The sequence below is a fragment of the Lepisosteus platostomus genome, chromosome 12, assembly GCF_059453375.1.
Source record: "Lepisosteus platostomus isolate fLepPlt1 chromosome 12, fLepPlt1.hap1, whole genome shotgun sequence".
Classification (NCBI taxonomy): domain Eukaryota; kingdom Metazoa; phylum Chordata; class Actinopteri; order Semionotiformes; family Lepisosteidae; genus Lepisosteus; species Lepisosteus platostomus.
The window spans coordinates 38,844,196-38,867,825 of record NC_142622.1 but is presented as its reverse complement, the minus strand read 5'-3'; the positions used below and the strand labels follow the sequence as shown (position 1 = coordinate 38,867,825).

Here is a 23,630-nt window from a genome sequence, read left to right as displayed (position 1 = left end):
TGTTATTATCTGTATATTCTGCTGTTTTTGAGAGATATGTATGCCAAGCCGGGTTATAAACCCTTAGATATTCAATAATGACCTATATATAGTATACATTGTTAATGCTGGAAACTAAGTGTACATCTTTTTTGTGAACAGTTTAGTATGCAGTATATAACATTGTTCCATGTGAGAATATATTTATAAAACTTATTATTGTGGATTATTTTAGTAATAGTTTAGGGAATTAAAGGCCATTTATTCAGCATTTCATAAAATGAGAAACAATAACAATAGTTTAACCTTTTTTCTTCAGTGCAGGGAAGGTGCAAGAAAACAGGAAAGGTGATAGTGTTTAAATAATGAACAATGCCATACCTTAAATTAATACAATACATCATAGCATTCCTAAACCCACTGAACATCAATACAGATCATTGCACTGTTTGTATGTTGATTCAAGTTTATATACAGTATATATATATTTTCATCAAGGTTATCACACTTAATTAAAGTTTAAATATAATCTTGTCTTGTCACCAGCAACATGCTTCAGTAATTACATTACATGTGTGTGTAAGAAAACGGAAGCTAGAGTATTTGTTATTTAAAAAAATGCCTGTGGATAATTCCTTAGAAAATAGAAAGTACTAACCTTGAAGTGAAATGTACTTCATTTTAGATAGATTAAGTAGCACTACAGTATATGTATTTCGTTCTGTCAGACATTTCTCTGCCGCTCAGAACTGGTTTGATCTGTTCTTTTGATATTTTTTTTCTAAAGAGTTATATGCAGGTATTATCTACTTTTAGACTGATCATTTCATGTTTACTGAATTATGTTTCACTGTTTCCACTGTACAAATAATATTTGAATATAAAGAAAGCTATAGTTGAATAAACATCAGGATTCTCAGGAAAATATGTGTCATATTCAAGTGTGGAAGTTTCTTTGAATTTCTTCCATTATGAATTATTTCATACTGGAGAAATTTATATGAAACAGTTCTCCTACAAATCAGAGCATAAACAAGTATCCATTTGCTTTTCAATTAATATAATGTATATACACATATACAGTATACTACAGTACATTCTATCAACTGAGCATCAGAAAAAATACCTATATTTTTGTACAGTAATATTTTGGTATGATTTTGGTGTCATTTTGATTCATTATTGTTGACTGACCTTTATACTTTCTAGTGACTTAAGTTAGTGCATTAAGTTAGTGAGTTGTGCAGGCACAGGTATTATTGATGTGATTTAATCTGATGAATGTCAAGCCTGGTGAAAATCACGAAGGAAAAAGGGTAAAAAAACAATATTTCCTTCTTAAAAAGAGAACTATGCCTTTGTCTCACCAGTACATTGGAGTTACTCATCAGGCTGACTTGCCAGGTATGTAGCCTACAAGTCTTTGTAGTGATTGATGGCAAGCTGACTGAACAATACTACATTGATCAAATTCTTGGAGCAGTTCCTGTCCCTGTGTGGTCATAGATGCCCAACTCACCAGACATGAATGACATTCAACTTTTGTTTGAAGAACTGTGACAATGTGTGGCATCTACAGTATGGCTCAGGGTCCAATGAACAGAAATACAACCCTTGTGGCTTTATAAGAGGAATTAAAATCCCACTAAACAGCATTTGCAAAGCATGAATATAGCTTGTATTGTTTCCTATGGGGCTGACACAAGCTATTAGCTTTTGACTTTCACAGTAGTCCCCTGGATTAACCATGTTTATGACTAAAGTTAATCAGCACAATTAATTTTTATACTGTTCAATAAAAAGTCGGTGCAATTCCTACAAAAAGTTATACGTTAATAACTATATTAACATTCAAATTTGACATGTGAAACCAGAACCTTTAATATAACAATGATCCAAACACTACTTATGAATGGAGTAACTAGATGCAGCAGCAGAAAAAAAACAATGAGTTAAAGCAGAGGTGTCAAACTCATTTAATCTGTGGTCCAGAGTTTATTTAAATGTATGGCATAAATTGTTACTATTAATTCTACTTGGTACATTATATTATTTATTTGTAGTGTTTTGTATTTTGGCCATTTATTTTACGATTAAATACCTACCTTAAACTTATAATTAGCAGTCATTGTGTTTTCAGAAGATCCCAAATTAGCTAAACATACAGTACTCTCAGAATTTGTATGTTTAACATGAGTAATCATAATTATGTAAAATACCATAGTTATAATAGAGCCATTTTTGCTACAATGAAGGAAATTCATAGTAACTTGCCTTGTGGTCTCATTTACTAGTGATTATTATCATTGAAAGTGTTGCCTGTCCTTCAAAACAAAAGCAATAAAATAAGAAAAGGATGCTCCATGGCTGTAAAACTTTAATTATTTTAAAAGGTGAATGATCAAAATACAGTACATTTGCATTGCTTTGAACTTAGCTGTGATGTGCATATGTTCAGCAGTTTATAATATTTACATATTTTCTTTGTTTTTAAATACTGTAGTAGGTTAAATGTGCTACTTTTCACAAATTATGGCAAGCATACAACAGTGTTTTAATTTTGAGAATTCAGTGGTTCAGTTGCTGAGATTGCACCAAAATTATTAGCAAGAATTAGTTCTGATCTTAACATTATGCCTTAATTCGTTTTTAAAGTGATCAGCTAAATTTCAGTTTCAGTCCTGTGTATACTGTACCAGACCTACATAGAAGATGTTATAATACAGAATATCAGCACATTTGTTTCCAGACTTATCTTGGATTGTAGGAGGCAGTTTTGCACACACCAGGTTTCAAGCCAGGACCTTGAGCTTGGCAGGGTCAGGGCTTGATCTCCTGATGTCTTGGAAATATCCACCATGTGTCTGTAGTTGTAGCTGTTATTTCCCACTGGGGATATTCTGAAATGAAAGCTTTAATTTCTGAAATCTGTGTCATAGTGGTTATATGCTGTACTGTATTTAAGACTGTATCTCCCCCCCTCCCCATGAAATAGAAACAAAAAGATAGTATGTAAATCATAGAAAAGATTTACAGATCGCTTAAAACAGGTATAAAATGTAATACTGTAATTGTACGTACTGTAATAGCACTGTACCATGCAAATTCATAATAAGCTGAATTCCAGAAAACAACAAAAACAAACAAAAAAGGTGTTCACACCTTTGAGTATTCATTTAGATAAAATACTGTATATTAAACACAACCAAAATAAATATATCACAATCAGAAATCTTTTCATTGGAGGTGTAATCAAAGCCTTCAGAACTATACATACCTGCAGGCCTCTGTATGGTTCCTCTGAAGTTATAAAAGAGGGAGCAAAAAGAAGACATTCACTAGTAGCAAGCATCATCATGATGGAGTTCAGAGAGCTTTCCAAAGAGTGTAGGCAAGTGGTCTTTGGCCACAACGTGTTGAGGGATGGTTATCAAAAAAATGTTAAACCTGACTTAACACCTTTACACTGCAGTTTCCATTATTGTGGCATTCATGATGAGAAAGCCTCTTGCACAGAAAAAACACAAAAATTGTGGCTCAAAGATGCCATACTACACCTGAATGACAATTGAAACCATGTCTAATGGTCACATTAAATGCAAATTGAACACTCTGGACATGTTCATCAGTATTATGATAGAACACATGAAGCTCATGTTAAGAAAACACATGCAAGCCTACTCTGAAATACAGTATAGTAGCACAGTGTACTTTATTTTGTGATTGTTTTGCTTTTATGGGACTTTGAGCCCTTGTTAAAATGGGAAGAGTCAGGTCACAAAAGTAAATAAGAAGGTCTTATAATAATAATAAGAAGAAAAAGAATTGCCGATTTAAAGTTATTCAACATGTTACAAACAACAGCATTTAATCCATCTAGCTTGCTTGGAGACTAACAGCTATTTGATCTGAGGAGCTCGTCATGATCAGGTCCCATCATACTTTTCTGTGCTCGCGACAACATAGGTTTCAGTTCTTTTAGCTCTTTTGTATGAACTTTTTTTGTTTTGGGATTTGCTTTCATTTTATTGTATTTTAAATGCCTTTCACATTTTGCAAAACTATTGGTAATGATTACTTAAAAGGTGATGTATAAGTCAAATATTTATTTTGTTATTTTCTTGATATGATAAAAAAGTACATTCCTTCTAAATGTGATTTGGATGTAATTTTTGTTTTATCAATCAGAACTATTTACCATTTTAGCTAGAATCTTTATCATGGAGCCCCATTTTGGGAAATTAGGGGTACTGATTTTTTTTTGCTGCCTTCACTTGCTTTGTTCTTTAAGTTGGATTAAAATCATGGTTTTGTTGTCATACTTTATTAATATTAATTGTCAGTCTGTTTGTAAACATTGGCTCAGTTTCGATGACAAGATTTACTGTTTGAGGATTTTTTTCCTTCTTCCAGAAATTGATAAAGAAAGCTGCGGTGATCCAGGTACACCTTTGTATGGCATACGAGAAGGCAGTGGATTTTCAAATGGCGATGTGCTGCGATTTGAATGTCAGTTTGGGTTTGAACTCATTGGGGAAAGAACCATTACCTGTCAAAACAATAACCAGTGGTCTGCAAATATACCTATCTGCATATGTGAGTATGAGTGGTTTTCTTGTAAAATGATTGATAAAGAGTTTCTGGAATAAGCAACTTATACATTAGAAAGGTAATCAGCCAGAAGCCCTAAATAAGTAACCTTAATAATAGCCAGAGTAAATGAATCTCTAAATGCAGACTGAATTTAATTTTAGAGACTGGCTAAGGAGAACCATGAAGCTTTTATGGCACTCATATTGTGAGATGCTTTTAAGTTATGACTATGTTTTTTGACTTAATGTATAATCTGTTATAACATTCTTACACCCGTCATATGTAATCTGCTGGAGAGTATAATTCCGTTAACAAAATATTATTAATATTATATTTATTTATTTGTGATTAACACCCTCGCTGAAGATGGAAACTTATAGCTGATTCACGAACTCTCGCAAGCTCCCAAAATATTGCGTGACATGGGGAAAACAAAGATGATATTTCAAAGTGTATATACAGTATATACTGTATATATACTTTCAATATATAACCACATCTTTTACATGAGGCATGTGTTATAGCATTTCATGTGAAGAAACATGATGCAGAAGGCGGAGGGGACTAAAGCGAAGAGAAAGACACACCCGATTGACCAATTGGCCATGTGAAAAATTTTAACAATGCCATTGGGTATAGATACAGTATATTCTATCATGCATCAATGTCAGCCTCTTGGGTGAGCAACGGCTCAGCATAAGAGCATGTCGAATCTTAAGGTAATGTGCTTTGAAATGAATGAATTGGCAAAAGAATTCCAAAAATAATAAATAAGCAAATATAAGAAACTTGTTTTGAAAGTTTTGTTACTTCTCCAGAGTGTTCCAAAGGAGACAGCCAAGATACCATTCCTTCCTCATAGTCAACACAACAAAGATTATTCTAGAGACAGTACTGTGGAATAGTGGTAAGACTTCTGGACCAACAGTATATCTGGCAATTTGAAGGTTCAGATCCCAGCTGCATTCATTGATAAGTGTCATAAAACTAAACAATGCTTTTTTATATTAAGATTAGTCATATCAATGGGATTTCAATTTCAATAATGCTTGTTTGTTATGCCAATATATGGTATATATATATGCCCCTTCAATAAACTTTTTCAATCTTTAGTTACACTGCTTCTTTGGTGGATATTCCAGTAAGTTTACATATTACACTGAATGATGTAGTACTGTTTTTCAAGTTGCATACTGTATGTTGTTTTTGAAGGAAAAGGGTGATTTAATGTAACGACAATATTTTCCACATATGTTCGTTGCATAACACTTATGGAATGCAGGGCACCTAGAATCATTTTAACTTTTTTTTTTTCCACAGCAGTGCTGAAGCTTAAAGTCAGGATTGTGTTGTTAAGAACACTTATTTTTTTTCCCTTTGTTCACTTTGTCTTGCAGTTCCTTGTTTATCTAATTTCACTGCCCCCATGGGAACTGTCCTTTCTCCGGATTACCCAGAGGGCTATGGGAACAACATGAATTGTGTTTGGCTTATCATCTCAGAACCAGGGAGCAGAATTCACCTTGCTTTTAATGACTTTGACTTGGAGGCACCATATGACTTTCTCACTGTGAAAGATGGAGAACTACCTGACTCATCAGTTTTGGGGAGATTTACGGGAGCAGAGGTCCCCTCCCACCTCACAAGTAATACCCATATCTTGCGTTTAGAGTTTCAAGCTGATCACTCGATGTCTGGCAGAGGCTTTAATATCACCTATAGCAGTAAGTGTACTTTTCTCAGAAAAACTCCATCAGAAATATTGAAATTTCAAGGAGCGGCATTTGTTGGCATTGCTGCTTTTCTCTCTTGTGGACCTGGGTTCAATTCTGGACCTGTGGTGTTGTTTGTGTCTGTGTCTTGCATGTACACCCCATGTTTGCATGGCTTTTCACCCTATGCTCTGGTTTCCTCCCATAGTCCGAGGAGAAGCCAGTTGGTTTTTTGGCTTCTGGGGAAATTGGCTGTGGTATGTGCATGTCTGCGTTTGTGTCTGTTTGTGACCTGCAGGTACCCTCCAGGGTAGATCCCACCTTGCGCCCATTGCTTGCTGGGATAGGCTTCACCTTCCCCACAGTGCTGGCTTAGATGAAGCAGTAAGAAGAACAATGGTTATAGAAATGTCATATTATATATGGAAAATGTTTTTTATGCATATTGTTTATGCACATCTGCTAACTATACTTTTTCCAGACAACAAATATCTTATTTTACACATATACATATCTGACGCTCATAGCTGGTACTTCTGGAGGAAGAGAAAATAAGGGTTTTAGATAGAGAGAATTCATAAAGGACAGATCAACAATTAGAAAAAAATAAAATAAAAAATTGTGTTGCCAGAATAAGCTCAGTTGTTGATTTGTTAGATTCTTTTGTAACATACCTTAAAAACACAAAGAATAGTTTGACACTATGATAAAACAGAATTGATTTAGATTTTGGCAGGAGATTGATTTCCTAGGAGTTACTAGGAATCTGAAAAAAGAAACCCCCTGAACATTTTAGCAGTTCAATAATTTGTAAAAAATAGTCACAGTTCTATTTTTTTACCTTTAAATTGCATGTACTTATTGAGCCTTCTATCCCCATTAATATAGTTTTCTTCATATAAATCAAAATTTAATACATCATTTGCTATTGAAAATCTAATAAAAATAAGGATATGGAACTCAAACGTGGCATTTTTAAAACTCTAGTCACCAATGTTAAGGGACACAAAGGACCATTTGTAACTATTTTATAACTTTCAATAAAAACCCAATAATGCATGTATAGTGTATTAAGCATTCCACCACAGAGTGTGGAACTGATTATCTACAATGCAGAAAGATGGGATAGATATTCATTGCATATTAATCATGTCTGTTTAATAGTAAAGCATAAAACTGAAATGATAGTGCTTATTACATAACTTGTGTTGTATCATTACTAAAATAACATTTAACAACATCTGTATGAGCTTCAATCCTGCCTGAAAAAAACATGGTATTGAGAACTCTGTACTATGCTATATTATAATATATATAGTATATATTAATAAAGTTATATAATAATAAGATTAAAGTAAATATGTTTCTCATATTAACCTAAATTAAATTCTTGTCTGCAACTCCATAGAAATGTGTACATCCTGTATACATATCTTTTAAACTACACAGCAATAGTTTTTTGCTGTACAGATGCAACCATCTAGAATCTGCATAATATATAATATTACATATTAGAAATTTATTTAAACAGACTGAAGTACAAAAATTCAGTATAATTATTTAATTCATGTTTACTAAAGATACTCATCTTAATCATATAACAGTACGGAAGCACATTGCTGCCACCAAGGAAAAACAAAATCCTCACCCTCATCTCTTAATTACGAGAAAAGTATCTCATAATTCAGAGAAAATGATCTCGTAATTATGACTTAGTAATTCTTGTGTACTTTATGTGCTACCGCGATAGCACACTTGTCGTATAATAGTTATACCTATATCAAGTAGGTAGCTACTGTACTTCAGTATGCTTAGGCTGCAAAGGAACACGGCGGCTGAGGTACCTGCTATTCACAACCGGCTCGCACAACCTGTAATGTCAGCCGTGTCCGTTACAGTACTTACAGTATATCGCTACGTGCTGACTTACAGCTTTAAGCAGTGGAAGTGATTGCACGTGTAACTATTCATAATGGAGCCATCATTGCTTTGATCTCTAAATCCCACAAAACTGGTCCTCATGCAGCCCCAGTCAAAACCTGTACAAATTCTGCAGCGCCGGATACAATCATTAAAACGAAAGTGCCAGCCAAGTTCACCGTAGCTTCTACAAGCGTTCAGTGCACAACGTAACAGGTTGGTCATACACTGACGGAAGCATTGCTATGATTATACATATCTTTTGGCCCATCACCACCCACCATGCTTGATTTGCTGTATATGCTTTGAATTAATTGTAATTTCGGTGACATTCAGTTTTGTATTGGAGCCTTAATAAAGTGCACATGAAGTTGGTTTATTATACCTTAAATAAAATATATAAAGTATGTTGTTGCTCTTCCATGTTCCATGGATTGGACAGATTGCTTCTGTATTATGATGACAAAAACACTCAAAACAGTATTTTGTGGTACCAACATGATAGTGTTGACATCAATCCACATGCTGGGAATCCACATGTGTCTTACACATGTCTGTAGGCAACATTGTATCAATTTTACTGCAATCTATTACCATATCACTGCTTGTTTTCATTTTGAAGCTTTACACAGTGTACTGTTATTGTTACTGACTAAAGGCTGTTTTCATCCCCTGCACAAAATCTAAAATACATTTAAAAGTGTGTAACATTAAAAAATCTGGCAGCCTATGAGAAGTTATTTCTATATATATACAATATGGAAAAGAAAATCACTATAAAAAATTATAATTTTCAAATTTGTTCTCAGATCAGGCCATGCTTGAGTCCTTTTGCATTTTATGTATGAATTGAGTGGCAAAATTCTTCTGCTTATTTAATATGCCATTTTGCCATGTATAAAAGTAAACTTTCTGTCTTGTAATAGACAGTGTCTTTCTTTCAAAAGATTACAAATGAGTTTAATGATTATATATTAATTTAATAAGTCACTAGATTACTTGTGAATATATATTTTTTTTAATTCTTTTGTGCCATTTTAATTGCTGTTTCTATTCTTTTGTTCCTAGCTTTTGGTCACAATGAATGTCCAGATCCAGGAATTCCTATAAATGCCCGTCGCTTTGGTGACAATTTTCAGTTAGGTAGCTCAATTTCTGTTATTTGTGAAGAAGGATTTATCAAAACCCAAGGAACAGAAACGATCACTTGTGAATTAGATAATGGAAAGGTAATGTGGAGTGGACCCATTCCAAAATGTGAAGGTAATTATCTTTCATTCCTGAAATGACAATTTCATGAAAATGATGATCTTAAGCAACACAGACATATACCAGTTTATGAACTTGAGGAGTTTAAATAGGTTTGATTTAACAGACTGCAGGCTTTTAGTCTCTTTAGATTTACCAGAGTGTCAGTCATGTCTGCTTATTTTTAATCACAGTTATCTGATTTTATGTCATTATTAATACTCTTTTTCACATAGTGGATGAAATACAAAGAACTTATAAAATGAATGTGATGACTCCTCATTTTAAGGCTGTATTATTAAGGCCTGTCTTTGGTATTTATTTTTTACTAGTGCTTAACAAATGCTGGATAGCCACTTTATTACATTTTGTTAGTTCAGCATTAAACAAATTCCTACAGTAAATGTAAAAAATAAATGAGAGATATGTGGCCAAATACGTATAGCTCAAAAATATGTTTTTGCCTTTTTTTAAATGGTTTGGGAAATCATGTTTAAAGTTTGATGCCTAATAGGAAAAGAATAAGATTATTATTTGTTTGATACTATCTACGGGAAAATATATGGTTAGTACATGCTTAATAATTGACACTTAAAATGAAATGAACACCCATGAACATTTATGACCGTGGGTAGGATAAGCACATTTGCAATTCTCTGACAATGTGAATGACATATAGGTGATTTATGTGATTGGGAGTTTTGTAAAAATTGTTTTAAAAAGAGCTCACTATTATCAAATCCTTAAATGTTAGCACTCTACAAGACATTACTACATATATTTAGGTGCTGAAGCCTGACTTGTTTAAATCAGTGTGGCATAATGTATTTAAGTATATTCTTCCACTGAAAGTGACAAATATTACATTTGTGGTTATGTTTCATTACTCTGCCAATATGATTTTAAATTTGTCTCTGAAAAGACCCAAAGCCTGTGTAAAAACACAAGCCTCATACATTCAGACTCTCTGGAAAACATAAACAAGTTTGCAGGAGGGATGTAATCTGCTACTGCTTTTCCACAGGGGAATGATAATGGATTCCTTTAAAAGCCCTATTCAAAGAAAAGATCTGTCATTTATGTACAGTAAAGGCTGGTGCTCGCTCTGCAATTTTGGATGTGCCTTATATGACAATCAATACAAAAAAGCACATGTTTTCCCTATATGGTTTACTAGCAGTTCTACTAGGGGATTGTTCTTATGTAAAAAGAATGTCCCTAAGTGTGGTTTTCTTCCTTTTGCAGCACCCTGTGGTGGTCACATCTCTGCCCCCAGTGGCGTAATCCTTTCACCAGGCTGGCCTGGATATTACAAAGACTCTTTGAACTGCGAGTGGGTGATTGAAGCTGAAAGTGGACATTCCATCAAAATCATGTTTGACAGGTCTCAGTTTTTCACTACTTAATACATGTGATTTGATATTGCTCTTATATAGAATGACTACTGCTACTACAGACTATGCTAAACATTACTTTGCATCATTTATTATGAATAATAAGCATTGTTTTGGGTAGCTCTTAACAATTGAAATTAAATTAAACATAAATAACATTTTATATTCACATTAACACCTTCTAAAAACATCAGTTTACTACATTGTTTTTTTTAATGGTGAAAACAAGCTTCACGTTTCTTGTAGCAATCAACAGATTACTATCTATTGGAAGATGTGCTTCAAAAATACACTTTGTGCATTAGAGACATTTCACGTTGGTTTTGTAATAAGAAGATAATATGTACATTTTCTACATCTATTTTATGTGTTTTGTATGAACCTATCTTTATTTTAATCTGCTTTCTCACATTTTGCCTAGCTTTTAACAGATTTATTCCATCAACTTTCATTGTTTTTTATCTCCACTCAGATTTCAGACTGAGCTCAATTATGACTTTTTAGAAATTCACGATGGACCTAATCTCCTTTCACCTCTTATTGGCTCTTACAATGGAACCCAAGTCCCCCAGTTTTTGTTTAGCAGTAGCCATCATCTCTATCTTCTCTTTACCACTGATAACAGTCGTTCTAATAGTGGGTTCAAAATCTACTATGAAAGTAAGTAATTTTTGGTATGTAACAAAATGATTTATATGGTTTTTCAAACTATTGGAATTTCAATCTTCTTGATTCTTTATGAAGTAAATGCTGTTAACTGCATTCCGTATTGGTGACAAAGATTTGATTTCAGGGGATTATTAAGGTGTATACAATATATGAATTCACTGTGTCACAAGCAAATATACTGTTCATTAATCAATTTATAGTAAGTGGTACTGGCATGTCTTGCTTTTGTACACTGTATATGTTGTATACCATTTACTGTTTATGTTTCTGTTATCATATGCAAAAATTATGTGTCTTTTCTTTTAAGAACGCACATTGTTAAATGATATATATGACCAAATGTATATTCATATTTAAATGTGTATTTGGATAAAATAGCTTAGGTGTTTATGCATTGTGACAGACTCTTGGGCATGCTGTAATGGGATCTTTAAGTACAGTAGGTAGGCTCAGGACAACAGAAACACATTTACACACAGTTGTTAAATACACCAGTGCTCTTTATTCACAGTATGGGAATTCCAAGCAAATGGGCTGAATTTATCTGTCCTCCAGACATCAGATGAATCCACTGACTGTTACAGAAAGCCTCTGCTTTTTAAACAGGAAAGTCTCCAGCATCCAGTCTGGTGACTAAGAGCTGCAGTTCATTCCCCAGAAGCTTCTGGGGAATCTGGCCCTGAGAGGGCTGTGCTTTCATAGAATATTTATTGTTCATACAATTCAAAATTAATCATTACTGTTTTTCACCATGAACTACTCTTTCTCTGAATAGGTGTGACAGTTGATACATACTCATGCTTGGATCCGGGAATCCCAGTCAATGGACTTCGATATGGACAAGACTTCTCCATAGGATCTACTGTTTCCTTTGGTTGTGATCCAGGTTACAGACTCAACCATGAGGAACCTCTTGTGTGTGAAAAAAATCACTGGTGGAGTCATCCTTTACCTACTTGTGATGGTGTGTATTAAAATAGTGTCAAACCTTTTCTTGTTAACAGCAGATGGAGAATGACCTTATTATTGCATAAACACTGCCTTTTTCTTAATATAATCTATTAGAGGTCAGTAATTTTGAATGTGGATAGATGTGTTTATATAGATATATTCCCTTCTGTTTGAGGGCCACTGTGTGTCACATGTTTGGAAGCAAAACAGACTTATGAATACAATTGGCTAAAGAATGTTCTATAATATTGTTCTCATATGGCTTGCTCCCTGAACATGTAGTGCTTACTCTTGAACAGGCGACTATACTTGCAAATTAATTTGTGCTGATGCATAAAACATCTTTACTGACAAGCTCACTAATGTGTCTTCTCAACAGAAGGGTTTGCCCAGGAAACTGCTTCCTTTTGATGAAACCTCCTCAGTTCCTTCTATTTCTAGAGAGACTACTGCCAGTAACAACATTTTAGACGCTGACACTGCTCAGTTGTTTATTTTAGAGGGAGTTTTGCCCCTGTCACCTTACACTTCTGTTGGATCCAGTGTTCTTATTCAGGGAATCGAGATGGGCATAGTTACTGTACGTCTCGCATACTGTGAAACTCAAATCTGAATTGAAGTCAGGTCCTATTTTTGTAGTGGTTGAGTGAGACCTACAGTAGCTTGTCTATAAAGGGAGTCTCATTCATCCTGGGGAATGTTTTGGCTGGGGGAAAAGTGTTGCTATATCCTGTATCCATAGCGAGTATATGTTTACTTATGGTATCACACAGCCCAGGTTTAGTCCTTGGAGCTCTTCTTGCATCTTATTTCCTACATCTTATGGCTCATTTAGTTTCTGCACAGACAATAAAAAGTTTAATGCTCTGTCCATGCCTGACCCATATCCCATACTGAGAGTCAATGATTGTGTGAATTGTATTGGTTCTGCTAAACAGGTCAGCAAATTTGATCTGAAAGGGTATTGCAAGTTCTGTTAACTGAGCAGGGCATGCTTAAGAAATTTCTGCCTTTATCACACCTCACAGTTTGTTTGAATATTTACTGTAGTAATGCCCTTTTAACATGAGAAGTGCTCCTGGAACATTTCAATGTTTGATGCACTTTGTCCTACAAAGACAAATTGAAAACTTGTGAGGCTTATCTTAATGATGTTGTGGTGTTTAGTTCCACTTGGCTAGACCATTTAAAGCATATTTATGAACTATTTGGCCATTTGTCAGCTGCTGATTTAACAATTATGTCCAAGAGTAACTTTGTGCGTGCTTCAGTGACTTATCTAGGTTAAGTGGTTGATCAAGGCAAAGTACTTCCTCTAATGGTCAAAGTAGAAGTCAAATTTTCCTGAGTTTCCTTTGTGGCATGAACTGCACAGATTTTTAGGAATGGCTGACTATTACAGGTCATTTTGTAGTAACTTTGACTAGATTGCTGCCCCACTCACAAACTTCATAAGTCCAAAGAAACCATTTCACTTGGATGCAGACTGCAAACTAGTGTTTGAAAATTACTGCTAGTTACTACTCTGGTACTTTTTGCTCCCAACTTTGATCATCCATTTATACTCTATGTACTGTAGGCTGATTGTTTGTCCTGTGTGTAGCCACTGTGCAATAAATAACATATTTATTGTCATATGGGTGGGTGTGTTAACTTCAGGTCAGCAGTAATCCCATCTATGCTGGCATTATTTTGCTGTGCACCTCCAGCATGCCAGCATAAGCAAATGGAATCAAGTAACACAGCAGACAAAATTAGGAAAGATCTGGAAAACTGGATTAAATTAAGGTACAGGTCCACACATTTAAATAGGAATAGCTATTTGAGGTACCCTGTAAAAGTTGTGCCCGTGAGGCTTATTGTTAGCAACACTGGGCACGCCTTAATTGGTGTACCGATTTAATTGGTAAGTAACATATAAGTTTTAGAAGTATATGGAAAATAAGTAGTAAGGTAAACCTTTTGGGTCACCCAGAAACGTATATGTAGTTTTCTTTAAAGTCTTTTAAACTTTTTAATTTCCTCAACAAGAAATCCTTCCATCCTTCAGTTATACCCATTTTAGAGCACCCACAAGGCACTATTTTAAATGATAAAATTCCCACTCCACTCTACCCCACCTCAGTTTCTCCACGTTTCCTAGCTCTTCTTACTTCCTCAATGATACAATCAGTCCTAGCCCACTTAAACAATTTGTATGTTGTTTACATCTGCACTACTTTTGTGTACTATAAAATGAAGAGAGAAAATACAGTATATAATGCATCACAATCATTATGATCTGTATCAAGGTCAGAGCAACCACCTAACTAGATTAGATGCTCCTACTTTGCCCACATCACATGGCAACTCAAAAAGATGAAAAAGGCAAGAAACATATTCAAGGATTAGCAAAACCAGTACCTCAGAACTGTGCAAGATTAAAGTAACCCTTATGTCATAATTTTTCTAAATGTTTTTTGGTCAAGATTTAGGAATTCAACTCATGGTACAGGTCTGTAACAATATAAATTCCATTGAGGGATCTGTCTAAATAATTCCACCATAGAGAGCTAGAAAATGAAGTGGAAGTCAAAATGTTAACTCTAACAGATATTGTTTAAAGATTATAGATCTTACTAAGTTGTACAGCTTCACAGGCTGCTTTTAAGTCCTTTCTCAAAGAATGTTAATAAGCCATTTGAAACTATTGAGGGCTTTGCGTTTTCTTTCCAAACTGTCTCATTAAAAAGAGTCGGAAAGCTTCAAGTGTGTAGATTATTCATCTGTCTTCTGCTTCTGATAATCCAAGCTATTTCCCTGAAGTGCCACCATGCTACTGAACTGAATATTTGAAATTCACCCATTTTAAAGTTTGTCTTTGTGTTACAAACTCTGTTATCTGTTATCTGCTAAATTTAGATCTTATATCGATGACACCATGACACCCTAGATCTTATACTTTAAAATGTAATTTAAAAAATGATGTGATATTTAGATCTAAATACATCTTAGTCCTCTGTGAGTAGGAAAATTGAAAACAATACGTATTGCTAGGGTTACAGTAATCATATGTCAAGTTAAATAACCTCATTCTGTTTTTTTTTCTTTTATCAATAAAACATTTTGTCAATAAAAATGCTGTCTGGCATCAGTAAAAAGGTATCAGCTGTATAATGAGATGAGAGATTGAATCAGATGTGTAGCCTAAGGGATAATAGTAAAATTTATTAAAAAATAAAATTTTTCCCTGGATTTATTTTAAGAATTTAAATCCTTACATTACTTATGATAGAAATATGTCAGTCTTTTCGGAAGTCAACTAGTATATTGTAGCTATAAAGAGACTCCTCGTAACCTTGATTTACAAACCTTCAATTTACAAAATTGCAGGAAGTGCCATATAATGAACTTTTTAGCTGGTAGATATGTGGGCTAGTTCCAGAGATGGCCATGCATGGGCAAGCATTGATTTCACTATGTTTTAGAATTTAGCTCGATTTTACTCAGGATTACACAGATGAGACAGGGGCATTTTAAAACAACAATTTAGAGACAGATACAGCCAAAATAAACATTTGTCAAACTGATGGGAAGCTTAAATTGGGGAGAAAGAAAGACACTGTGGATGCTCCAAAGAATACCACCTGAACTGTGAAGCATGGCTTCAAAGATGTTGTGGCCTGGCCATGCATAGCTGCCTCTGGAACTGGCTTGCATGTCCTTAGTGCTGATGTAACTAATGATGGCTGTAGCAGAATTAAGTTGCTTTTCCAGAAATATATTATCCTTTTATGTTACATTTTTAGGAGAACAAAATTGGAAAAGCTTTTGGAACTGGTCTAGACCCTGAAGTCCATAGGTTCATATCCAAATCAAACATAGATGTTATTACTGTACATGTTAAAGAAACATTGGAGTCATAACACCCCAAGAATAGGCAAGATCTTCAAATGGCTTTCATAAAGCATTTCAAAAGCTTCCAAAAATAACTTGCTAATCTCAATGGGCTGCCGGCTTTATGTAGTAAGTGCCTCATAGGGACGACACAACTAAAATTTTCTTAGTGTGCATGTGTCTCTTGAAATTATTGGTTGAAGATAAAGCATGTTTTTCATCTAATATGGTGAAGTGTATGGATACAAATACCCAAAATAAAATGTGTACTGTATCTATAATTCATATTAATATTGTGATCACAAATACAAATTACCATGAAAGTAATATATGTGACTGTAAAACAAACGTTGTGTTGCGTTGTGTTATTAATGCCCCCAGTACATTTGGAAGGCATAAATTAGAAAAAAAGGAAAGTTTTACTCAATTTTAGTGACTTGTAATGAAGTTACAGGGATTCAACTATGAAGTCTGAGGACTCAATTTGGTGTTTATATTGTAAGTGGAATGTTTCTTGCACAGGAACTTTGAACAAGCTGCCTCTGGAGAGAATTCAGTGGGCAGTCAACTTATTTTATTTCCATTGATTACATTGTTTTCTGCCCTGAATCTTTGATAACAACCTACAGGGATCTCTTTTTTAAAAAAGCAAATAAAGATTTGTGATCATTCATCAATGCTAAAATTATTATTTTATGAGCATAATTTGTAATTGTAAGTTTAGAACTTTGCTCACACATATACAGAGAAGGCTTTTACAGCAACATAAACCCCTTTAATTTGCAGTTTATAAAATTAATATATCTACTGTTTATAGCAGCATTTAATAAGGGAAATTGACTTTTTTTTACTCTCATCTGTTAATATTATAGAATCTTGGTTGTGATTTTGAGAATGCATGTCGTGGGATTCAGATTACCTTTAGTTTCAAACCATGTTCTGGGGCCAACTATGAGATATAGGGAGCTGAAGCATCTGCTTCTCTGCATCACTTATGGTGTCCATTAAGCAAGCATGGGCCACTCTGGCAGTGCCTAGAATATCATGACTACCTGGAAATTGTGTAATGCAGGAGCTTTTTCTACAGGTTCTCAACAAAATTCCTAAACATAAAAATTAGAAGAAGCTTTACAATGCGCTATGTATTTTAATGACGATAATATAAAGAAAGGTTCTTATTAATTATTGGAAACTCAAGTCTGCAAATAATGTTAAACACATAGCATATCCTAAAACAGTGTAATGTAACATTTTTATGCATTGTCATGAACGTACAATTTAACATGTAACGCACCGTCTTTTTTCTCTCTCTTTTATTGCTGAAAAATCAAAGGATCTTCATTTTACAGATGAACAATTATACCCTTTAAGTTTTTTGGTCCTAGCCGCTGATTTCATTAGTTTCAATTTATATTTTAAATCTATAAAACTAGAAGTATGTACTGTTATGGTGTACCATGGTGGAGCGGTGGCACTGTGGCTAAGGATCTGCGCCTGTGGCTGGAAGGTTGCCAGTTCATATCCTGCGGCCGGCAGAGGAATCCTACTCCATTGGGCCCCTGAGCAAGGCCCTTAACCCCAACTGCTCCAGGGGCACCGTATAAATGGCTGACCCTGTGCTCTGACCCCAAGCTTCTCTCCCTGTCTGTGTGTCTCATGGAGAGCAAGTTGGGGTCTGCGAAAAAAGACAAATTCCTAAAACAAGAAATTGTATATGGCCAATAAAGTGATCTTCTTCTTACTGTTGTAGTATAGTAGAAGAACTATATATTTTGAAACTATGGCAAATCCTTGTAGCAGGAAAGTATCATTTTTCATTAGTTCAAGTGCTGGAGATTTCTGGATTATATTCTTGAAGAGTTACTTTATCTTGGCTAAAAGAAATTAAGCACAGTGCTTGAGAGCAGTGGACTGCACAATACAGCATATTAACATACAGACTACAATGAATGTATGAGATTTCCTAAAAGAATAGTAATTGCATACAGTATGATCCTAGTTATTACAAACATCAAACTCAGAGGTATCTGTGTACCATATCTACTATCAGGAGTATATTTCAAGACTGGTTAATGGATTTAAAGACCAAAATTGAATACAACACTGAGAAAGCAGCTTCAGCAGCTATATTTTCTAAAACATTTAGAACTCAATGATACAAGAATTCTCAAACAGAATTCTGTTATTTTTTGTAAAGTGCTTATTCCCCTCTATGCGCGATTAAAAAAAAAAGATATATTGCCTCTGTTACTGAACTGTGAGTATGAGCTCTGAGCCCTTTTCTCATCTTAAAATTAGCCATTTACTTTGTTTTGGTGATGGCAAAAGGATTTGAAAGGAATGGTCTTTAGACGAGACAGTGGCTTTTAAGGGAAACTACAGCCATGGAAGAAGAATGACTGCCTTGATTTTAGGTTATTTGTTACTTCTTTTGAATCTATTGATTTCTGAGTTAGCTAAACTGAGACTATTCAGTTTTCTTCTATGAGCCATTTAGCTCTCAATGAATGAAATGCAGAGAGACAATTTTCTGTGAACACTGCTCAATTTAACAGGGACTGATCTCCACATGAGATATTGGTATCTGAGAGAACCCCTTAATATTTTGGACATATTGATCATCTTGCTCAATTTTTTGCTATGAGAGACAGATATTAAAATTTACATCAATACTTTTCTCATGGATAGTAAATGAGTTACTTGCAAAACATGTTTTCTTATACCATTTTTATAATTTAATTAAGAAGGGGGGGGCTTATTTTTATAGACTTTGAGTAATAAAAAACTGGTAAAATGATCACGCATAGTGCAAAGAGGGAAGGCAAAAGCTTCAGGCAGATATTTTTATTGTTAGTGTGCCTCCTTAGACAACATGATTTCTTTCTCTCAGAAATAATATCTATATTATGAAATGGTTTCATATGATGTAAATCTAGAGCTCCGGCAAATTTTATCTATAATGTTGTGCATCCCAGCTTCAGTGCTGTAGTTTAGGTTTTTAGGTTTAGGTTTGGAACTTGATATGATAATTCTAGTTATCTGTTATCCTACTTATGAGTTAAACTAATAGTTTAATAGTTTGTTTTATAGTTGAATCTTCTCCCTGTCACTAAAATAACCTAAATATGTTTATATAATTTTCTAAAACCTTGGTTTCTTAATGGTTTCTAAAATGAGTAACTATTAAAGCAATAACTTTGACTAAAGTTATTGATCATTCCTTTATACCTCTTTTAATTAATAAAAATATATATTTTTTAATATCATTTGAGCATTAATAAACGGCATGTATTTGATGATTATATAGGAACCAATATATTTTTGAGTAAATAATGTTAAAGTTACTCCAAAACTGAATCAAAACATTGGAATCACTATGTAAAAAAATGTATTTTTAGGGGAGAGAATTAAAAGCTCAAGTTACATAGTTTCACATAATTGCTACTCTTTGTAACTCTTCATGATGTCCCTGTTTAAAGCAAGACAAAACACTGAATCTGATTGTTTTCTTATACAGCTGTATTCCATCCATGTTTAATTCAGCAATGCATCTGCTTTGAATAGATAAGTGTTTGTGTTTATGTATCCAATTTTATCATTTATATTGATGGTAACCTAACAAAATTGCTTTGGCTTATGAAAGGAAAAGGGAGTATTTTTGATGCGATTTTACTTAATTTACAATTCTTTTCACATTGACTAGAACTGGGGAAAAAATTAACGTGGGCAACTGTTGTTTTTGTTTGCAGCTTTGTGTGGTGGGGATGTCAGAGGACCAGGAGGGACAATTCTGTCTCCTGGATACCCTGAGTTTTACCCAAACTCTTTAAACTGCACATGGACTGTAGAAGTAAGCCATGGAAAAGGTAAAGGTGCACTCATTAACCTTGCTTTTTTTAATGTTTATTCATTTGTTAGGGGGTAAGTTTTATTTTCCAAAACACCATTCCCCACCCTGGATGAACCCTTTAGCGACTCCCCTCCACATTTCTACATAAAAAGATCCCTAAGATCCAATAAAACAGCTTCACTGGAACTCCCTCCAAGTTTCCACTGTAACCTCACTGGGGTTACGGATCCTAGCAGTGAAAATGTTAATAGAAATAATATCTGGCATCCTGGATATCACCAGATCTGAACAGTACTGAACATACAGTAGCACCAGCAATATTTTAAGCATTTTAGACCAGCCAGCCAGATAAGAGTCATCATCTGGCATATTGAATGTAAATGATGCTTACTACTATTAACATTCTAAGACTACCACCTGAATATACTATTGCTTGCACTGTCAAGATTATGAACACATAATTTTCTGTAATTCAGTTATGTATGTTGTAAAATGGATTACTTTTGGAAAAATATCTTCTTCTGGTTAGTTTATGGGAATGCATTAATTATAGCCCTGTTCATAGTAGCTTAATTCAAGTTTTAGATCAATAGCTGAGTTTCATACTACAGTCAAATGAATATGGAGTATTTGAATGTTTTTAGACATAATACAGCTTGTACAGAGTTCGGAATGTTTAACATATTCAAAATGATGGACATTGCTCTAAAAATAACTGAGCTGTCTTGCACTGCTATCCTCTTGTATATTGTAAGAAAAATGAACTGAAGTGGCAGCCTGTTAAACTGCAATGAAAACGAAACAGAAAAGGCAGTTTTCTCTGTCCTCTCAGGAGTCATTTAAACTACAGTTTTAACAATGTGATGCATGAAAAAAACTATTGATACACATGTTTGAAGTCATTTTTTGATCTTAGAATGTATATTATTATCCCACTTTTTATATCCAAGGAAGGTGGATATTTTTCAACTTGACACACTCAAGGTGGCAGACCCTTGGTGAATACAGACCAAGACATGATATGCATTTTCTTCTTTCTTTAAAAAGCTACTTTTATTTAAGCATCATTGTTTTGTAATCCCACATTCATTGTAATGAGATTTACAATGCATTTCTAATACAATTTCTCTTCTTAAATTAAAATCTATTTATATAAAACTTTATTATTTCCTTGTGAGATAAAATTCAGGGAGCAGATTTGCATTTTGCATGTATATCATTATCCTGATCCGTGAACCTAATTTTAGCTTTCTTAATAGGAGTGCAATTCACCTTCCACACGTTTCATTTGGAGGATCATCATGACTACTTACTAATCACAGAGAATGGCAGCTTTACTCAGCCATTGGCACGGTTGACTGGCTCTGAACTCCCTGCAGCAATCAACGCTGGTCTCTATGGAAATTTCAAGGCTCAGTTACGCTTTATTTCAGATTTCTCAATATCATATGAAGGATTTAACATTACTTTTTCAGGTAAGAAAATGAAACAGGCTATGCATGTATCTCATGGGCTGAAACCAATTTGTTTGTTGATGTTGTACAAACCACTTTACAGATACCAAGAGATTCCCATGGAGGGGAGTATCTAGTCATTATCTTTCTAGCACTGTACATATGAATTAGTATGATTGATCCTGGTCCAAAGTAAAAGACAGAGTGTCTGTAGGAATATTTCATATTTTGCACAAAAGTCCTTAACACATATCATTTTCACAGTCATGAATCAGGGTGTTTGGTCTGTAAGAACTGTAAGAATAAGCAATTTCGTATTTCATTTTTCTTCCGTTTTCTTGCTGAATTACTAGATAATTCCCAGAAGGATTATGTTAACTATGGATCTTGAAATGTTTTAAAACTGAGATTTTGATCATGTTAAGAAAATAGGTTTAATAAAAAATGTGAATGGAAGGGAGGAGCTGGGCTTTAGATGCACAAGAAAAATTCAGCAAGATACTTATTGAGTTTGGAGACGTACAGTATATGCATATTACATGATGAAAAGAACAGAAAAATCAAAAGAAAGGAAAGGTAAAAAAGGATCTTGGGGCTTAATTTAATTAAACAAGTTTTAATGTTTCATTACAATCATGTCCTTAGAGCCTACGAGAAGCCTCTATGGATATGATCTTAAACATTTTGACTTTTTTTGTGGACTCTGTAGGTTTGGCAGCTTTCAGTAGGAGCTGAAAACGTCTGCTTATCAGTGGACATGAATTAGAGCAAGAAGGGCATTTGAGTAAAGAGCAGCAGTCTCTTCTCATTAAATAAAACCTTAAGATCAAAGACAGCTTGCTGCAAGTATCTTGCTACTGACAGCATTATACTGCTTTTTTCCACAAAAGCAATTCTGCTGTTTATGTAACAGACATTTTAATAAAGTCACATTCGTTCATAGAACAAGAACCAAGAACTTTGACTCCCAAGTTTGTGAAGGGTATTATGGTTGAGAAAATGTATTAAAGGATTCAGTGAGCAACTGCTAATTCTTAACAGTCTCCCAATGGGAGGGCCCTATCATTGACACATATTGATAAATGTGCTTATTATAAAATTCATTCTGTATTTATATGCAGAATATTAACCCTCCAAGCCCCAATGTAACAGATGTCTAGTTTAGTTTTATGATCCAGCAGGGGAGTGTGGAGAGAATAGATTTCACTGTGTGCTTTGCGAATCTTGCTGTCACCTTATACAGTACAGTATGTCACAGCGAAAGCAGTGCATTGGCACATATAAAATGCAGATTACACTGATTTTTCTTTGGAAAAAAAACTGTTAGCACCATTTTCTGCTAAAGTAGATGTCAATCTCTTTTTCTTTGAAGTTTTACTCATACTTGTTCACATATGTCTGCCTCTAGCGCCTCCATATTTAAAATAAAAAGCTGGCTTCTGAAATCCGGTGGTAGTTTCCTTCTCCTCTCCAACTACATATGCATACTCTTAAGATCTCTAAAACATAGACATATATGGTATATCTAATGTAAATAACACATATGGATATTACAGTACTTTAGAAATAGTTAACCACTTATGGGCTCCTTTCATTTTGTAGTGGTGTGTCATGTGTATTATAAATTGTTTTTTGAAAAATGTTGTTCTTCCAATTCTTTTTTAAAATGTAGCAAAAATGTGGCTAGGTTTGCATTTCAATAAGACTAATTTTAATAGTTCTGCACCACCATTGTAATTGCTTTTTTTGCATTCGCTAATGAGCTGAATGATTAGGCAATACCTGCCTCTGATGTAGATAAGAGTAGCTGAACTTACTGTAAACTTAACTGAGTGATTGGGCACTCAGGATGGTTCCATATGTATTTCCAGCTGCATCATTGATCAAAACTTTAATTACAAAATAAAGTCCATCCTATAACTGTTTTGCTGTCCTCACAATAGATAGTACGTTATCACAAATGATGCTTTTTCTCAAGTATTTG

General features: G+C 34.3%; 1 protein-coding gene across 5 annotated transcripts in view; it reads left to right on the top strand.

The window, feature by feature from the left end:
* csmd3b (CUB and Sushi multiple domains 3b) overlaps positions 1-23,630 on the top strand; it is a 561,056-nt gene that overhangs the window by 355,189 nt on the left and 182,237 nt on the right. For all 5 annotated transcript variants that reach the window (XM_088601884.1, XM_088601883.1, XM_088601882.1 and 2 more), the window contains exons 13-20: positions 4,393-4,575; positions 5,970-6,296; positions 9,273-9,467; positions 10,698-10,836; positions 11,319-11,506; positions 12,291-12,479; positions 20,092-20,208; positions 21,452-21,667. In XM_088601884.1, the coding sequence (XP_088458010.1) occupies positions 4,393-4,575; positions 5,970-6,296; positions 9,273-9,467; positions 10,698-10,836; positions 11,319-11,506; positions 12,291-12,479; positions 20,092-20,208; positions 21,452-21,667 (1,554 nt within the window). The remainder of the gene's footprint in view (positions 1-4,392; positions 4,576-5,969; positions 6,297-9,272; positions 9,468-10,697; positions 10,837-11,318; positions 11,507-12,290; positions 12,480-20,091; positions 20,209-21,451; positions 21,668-23,630) is intronic.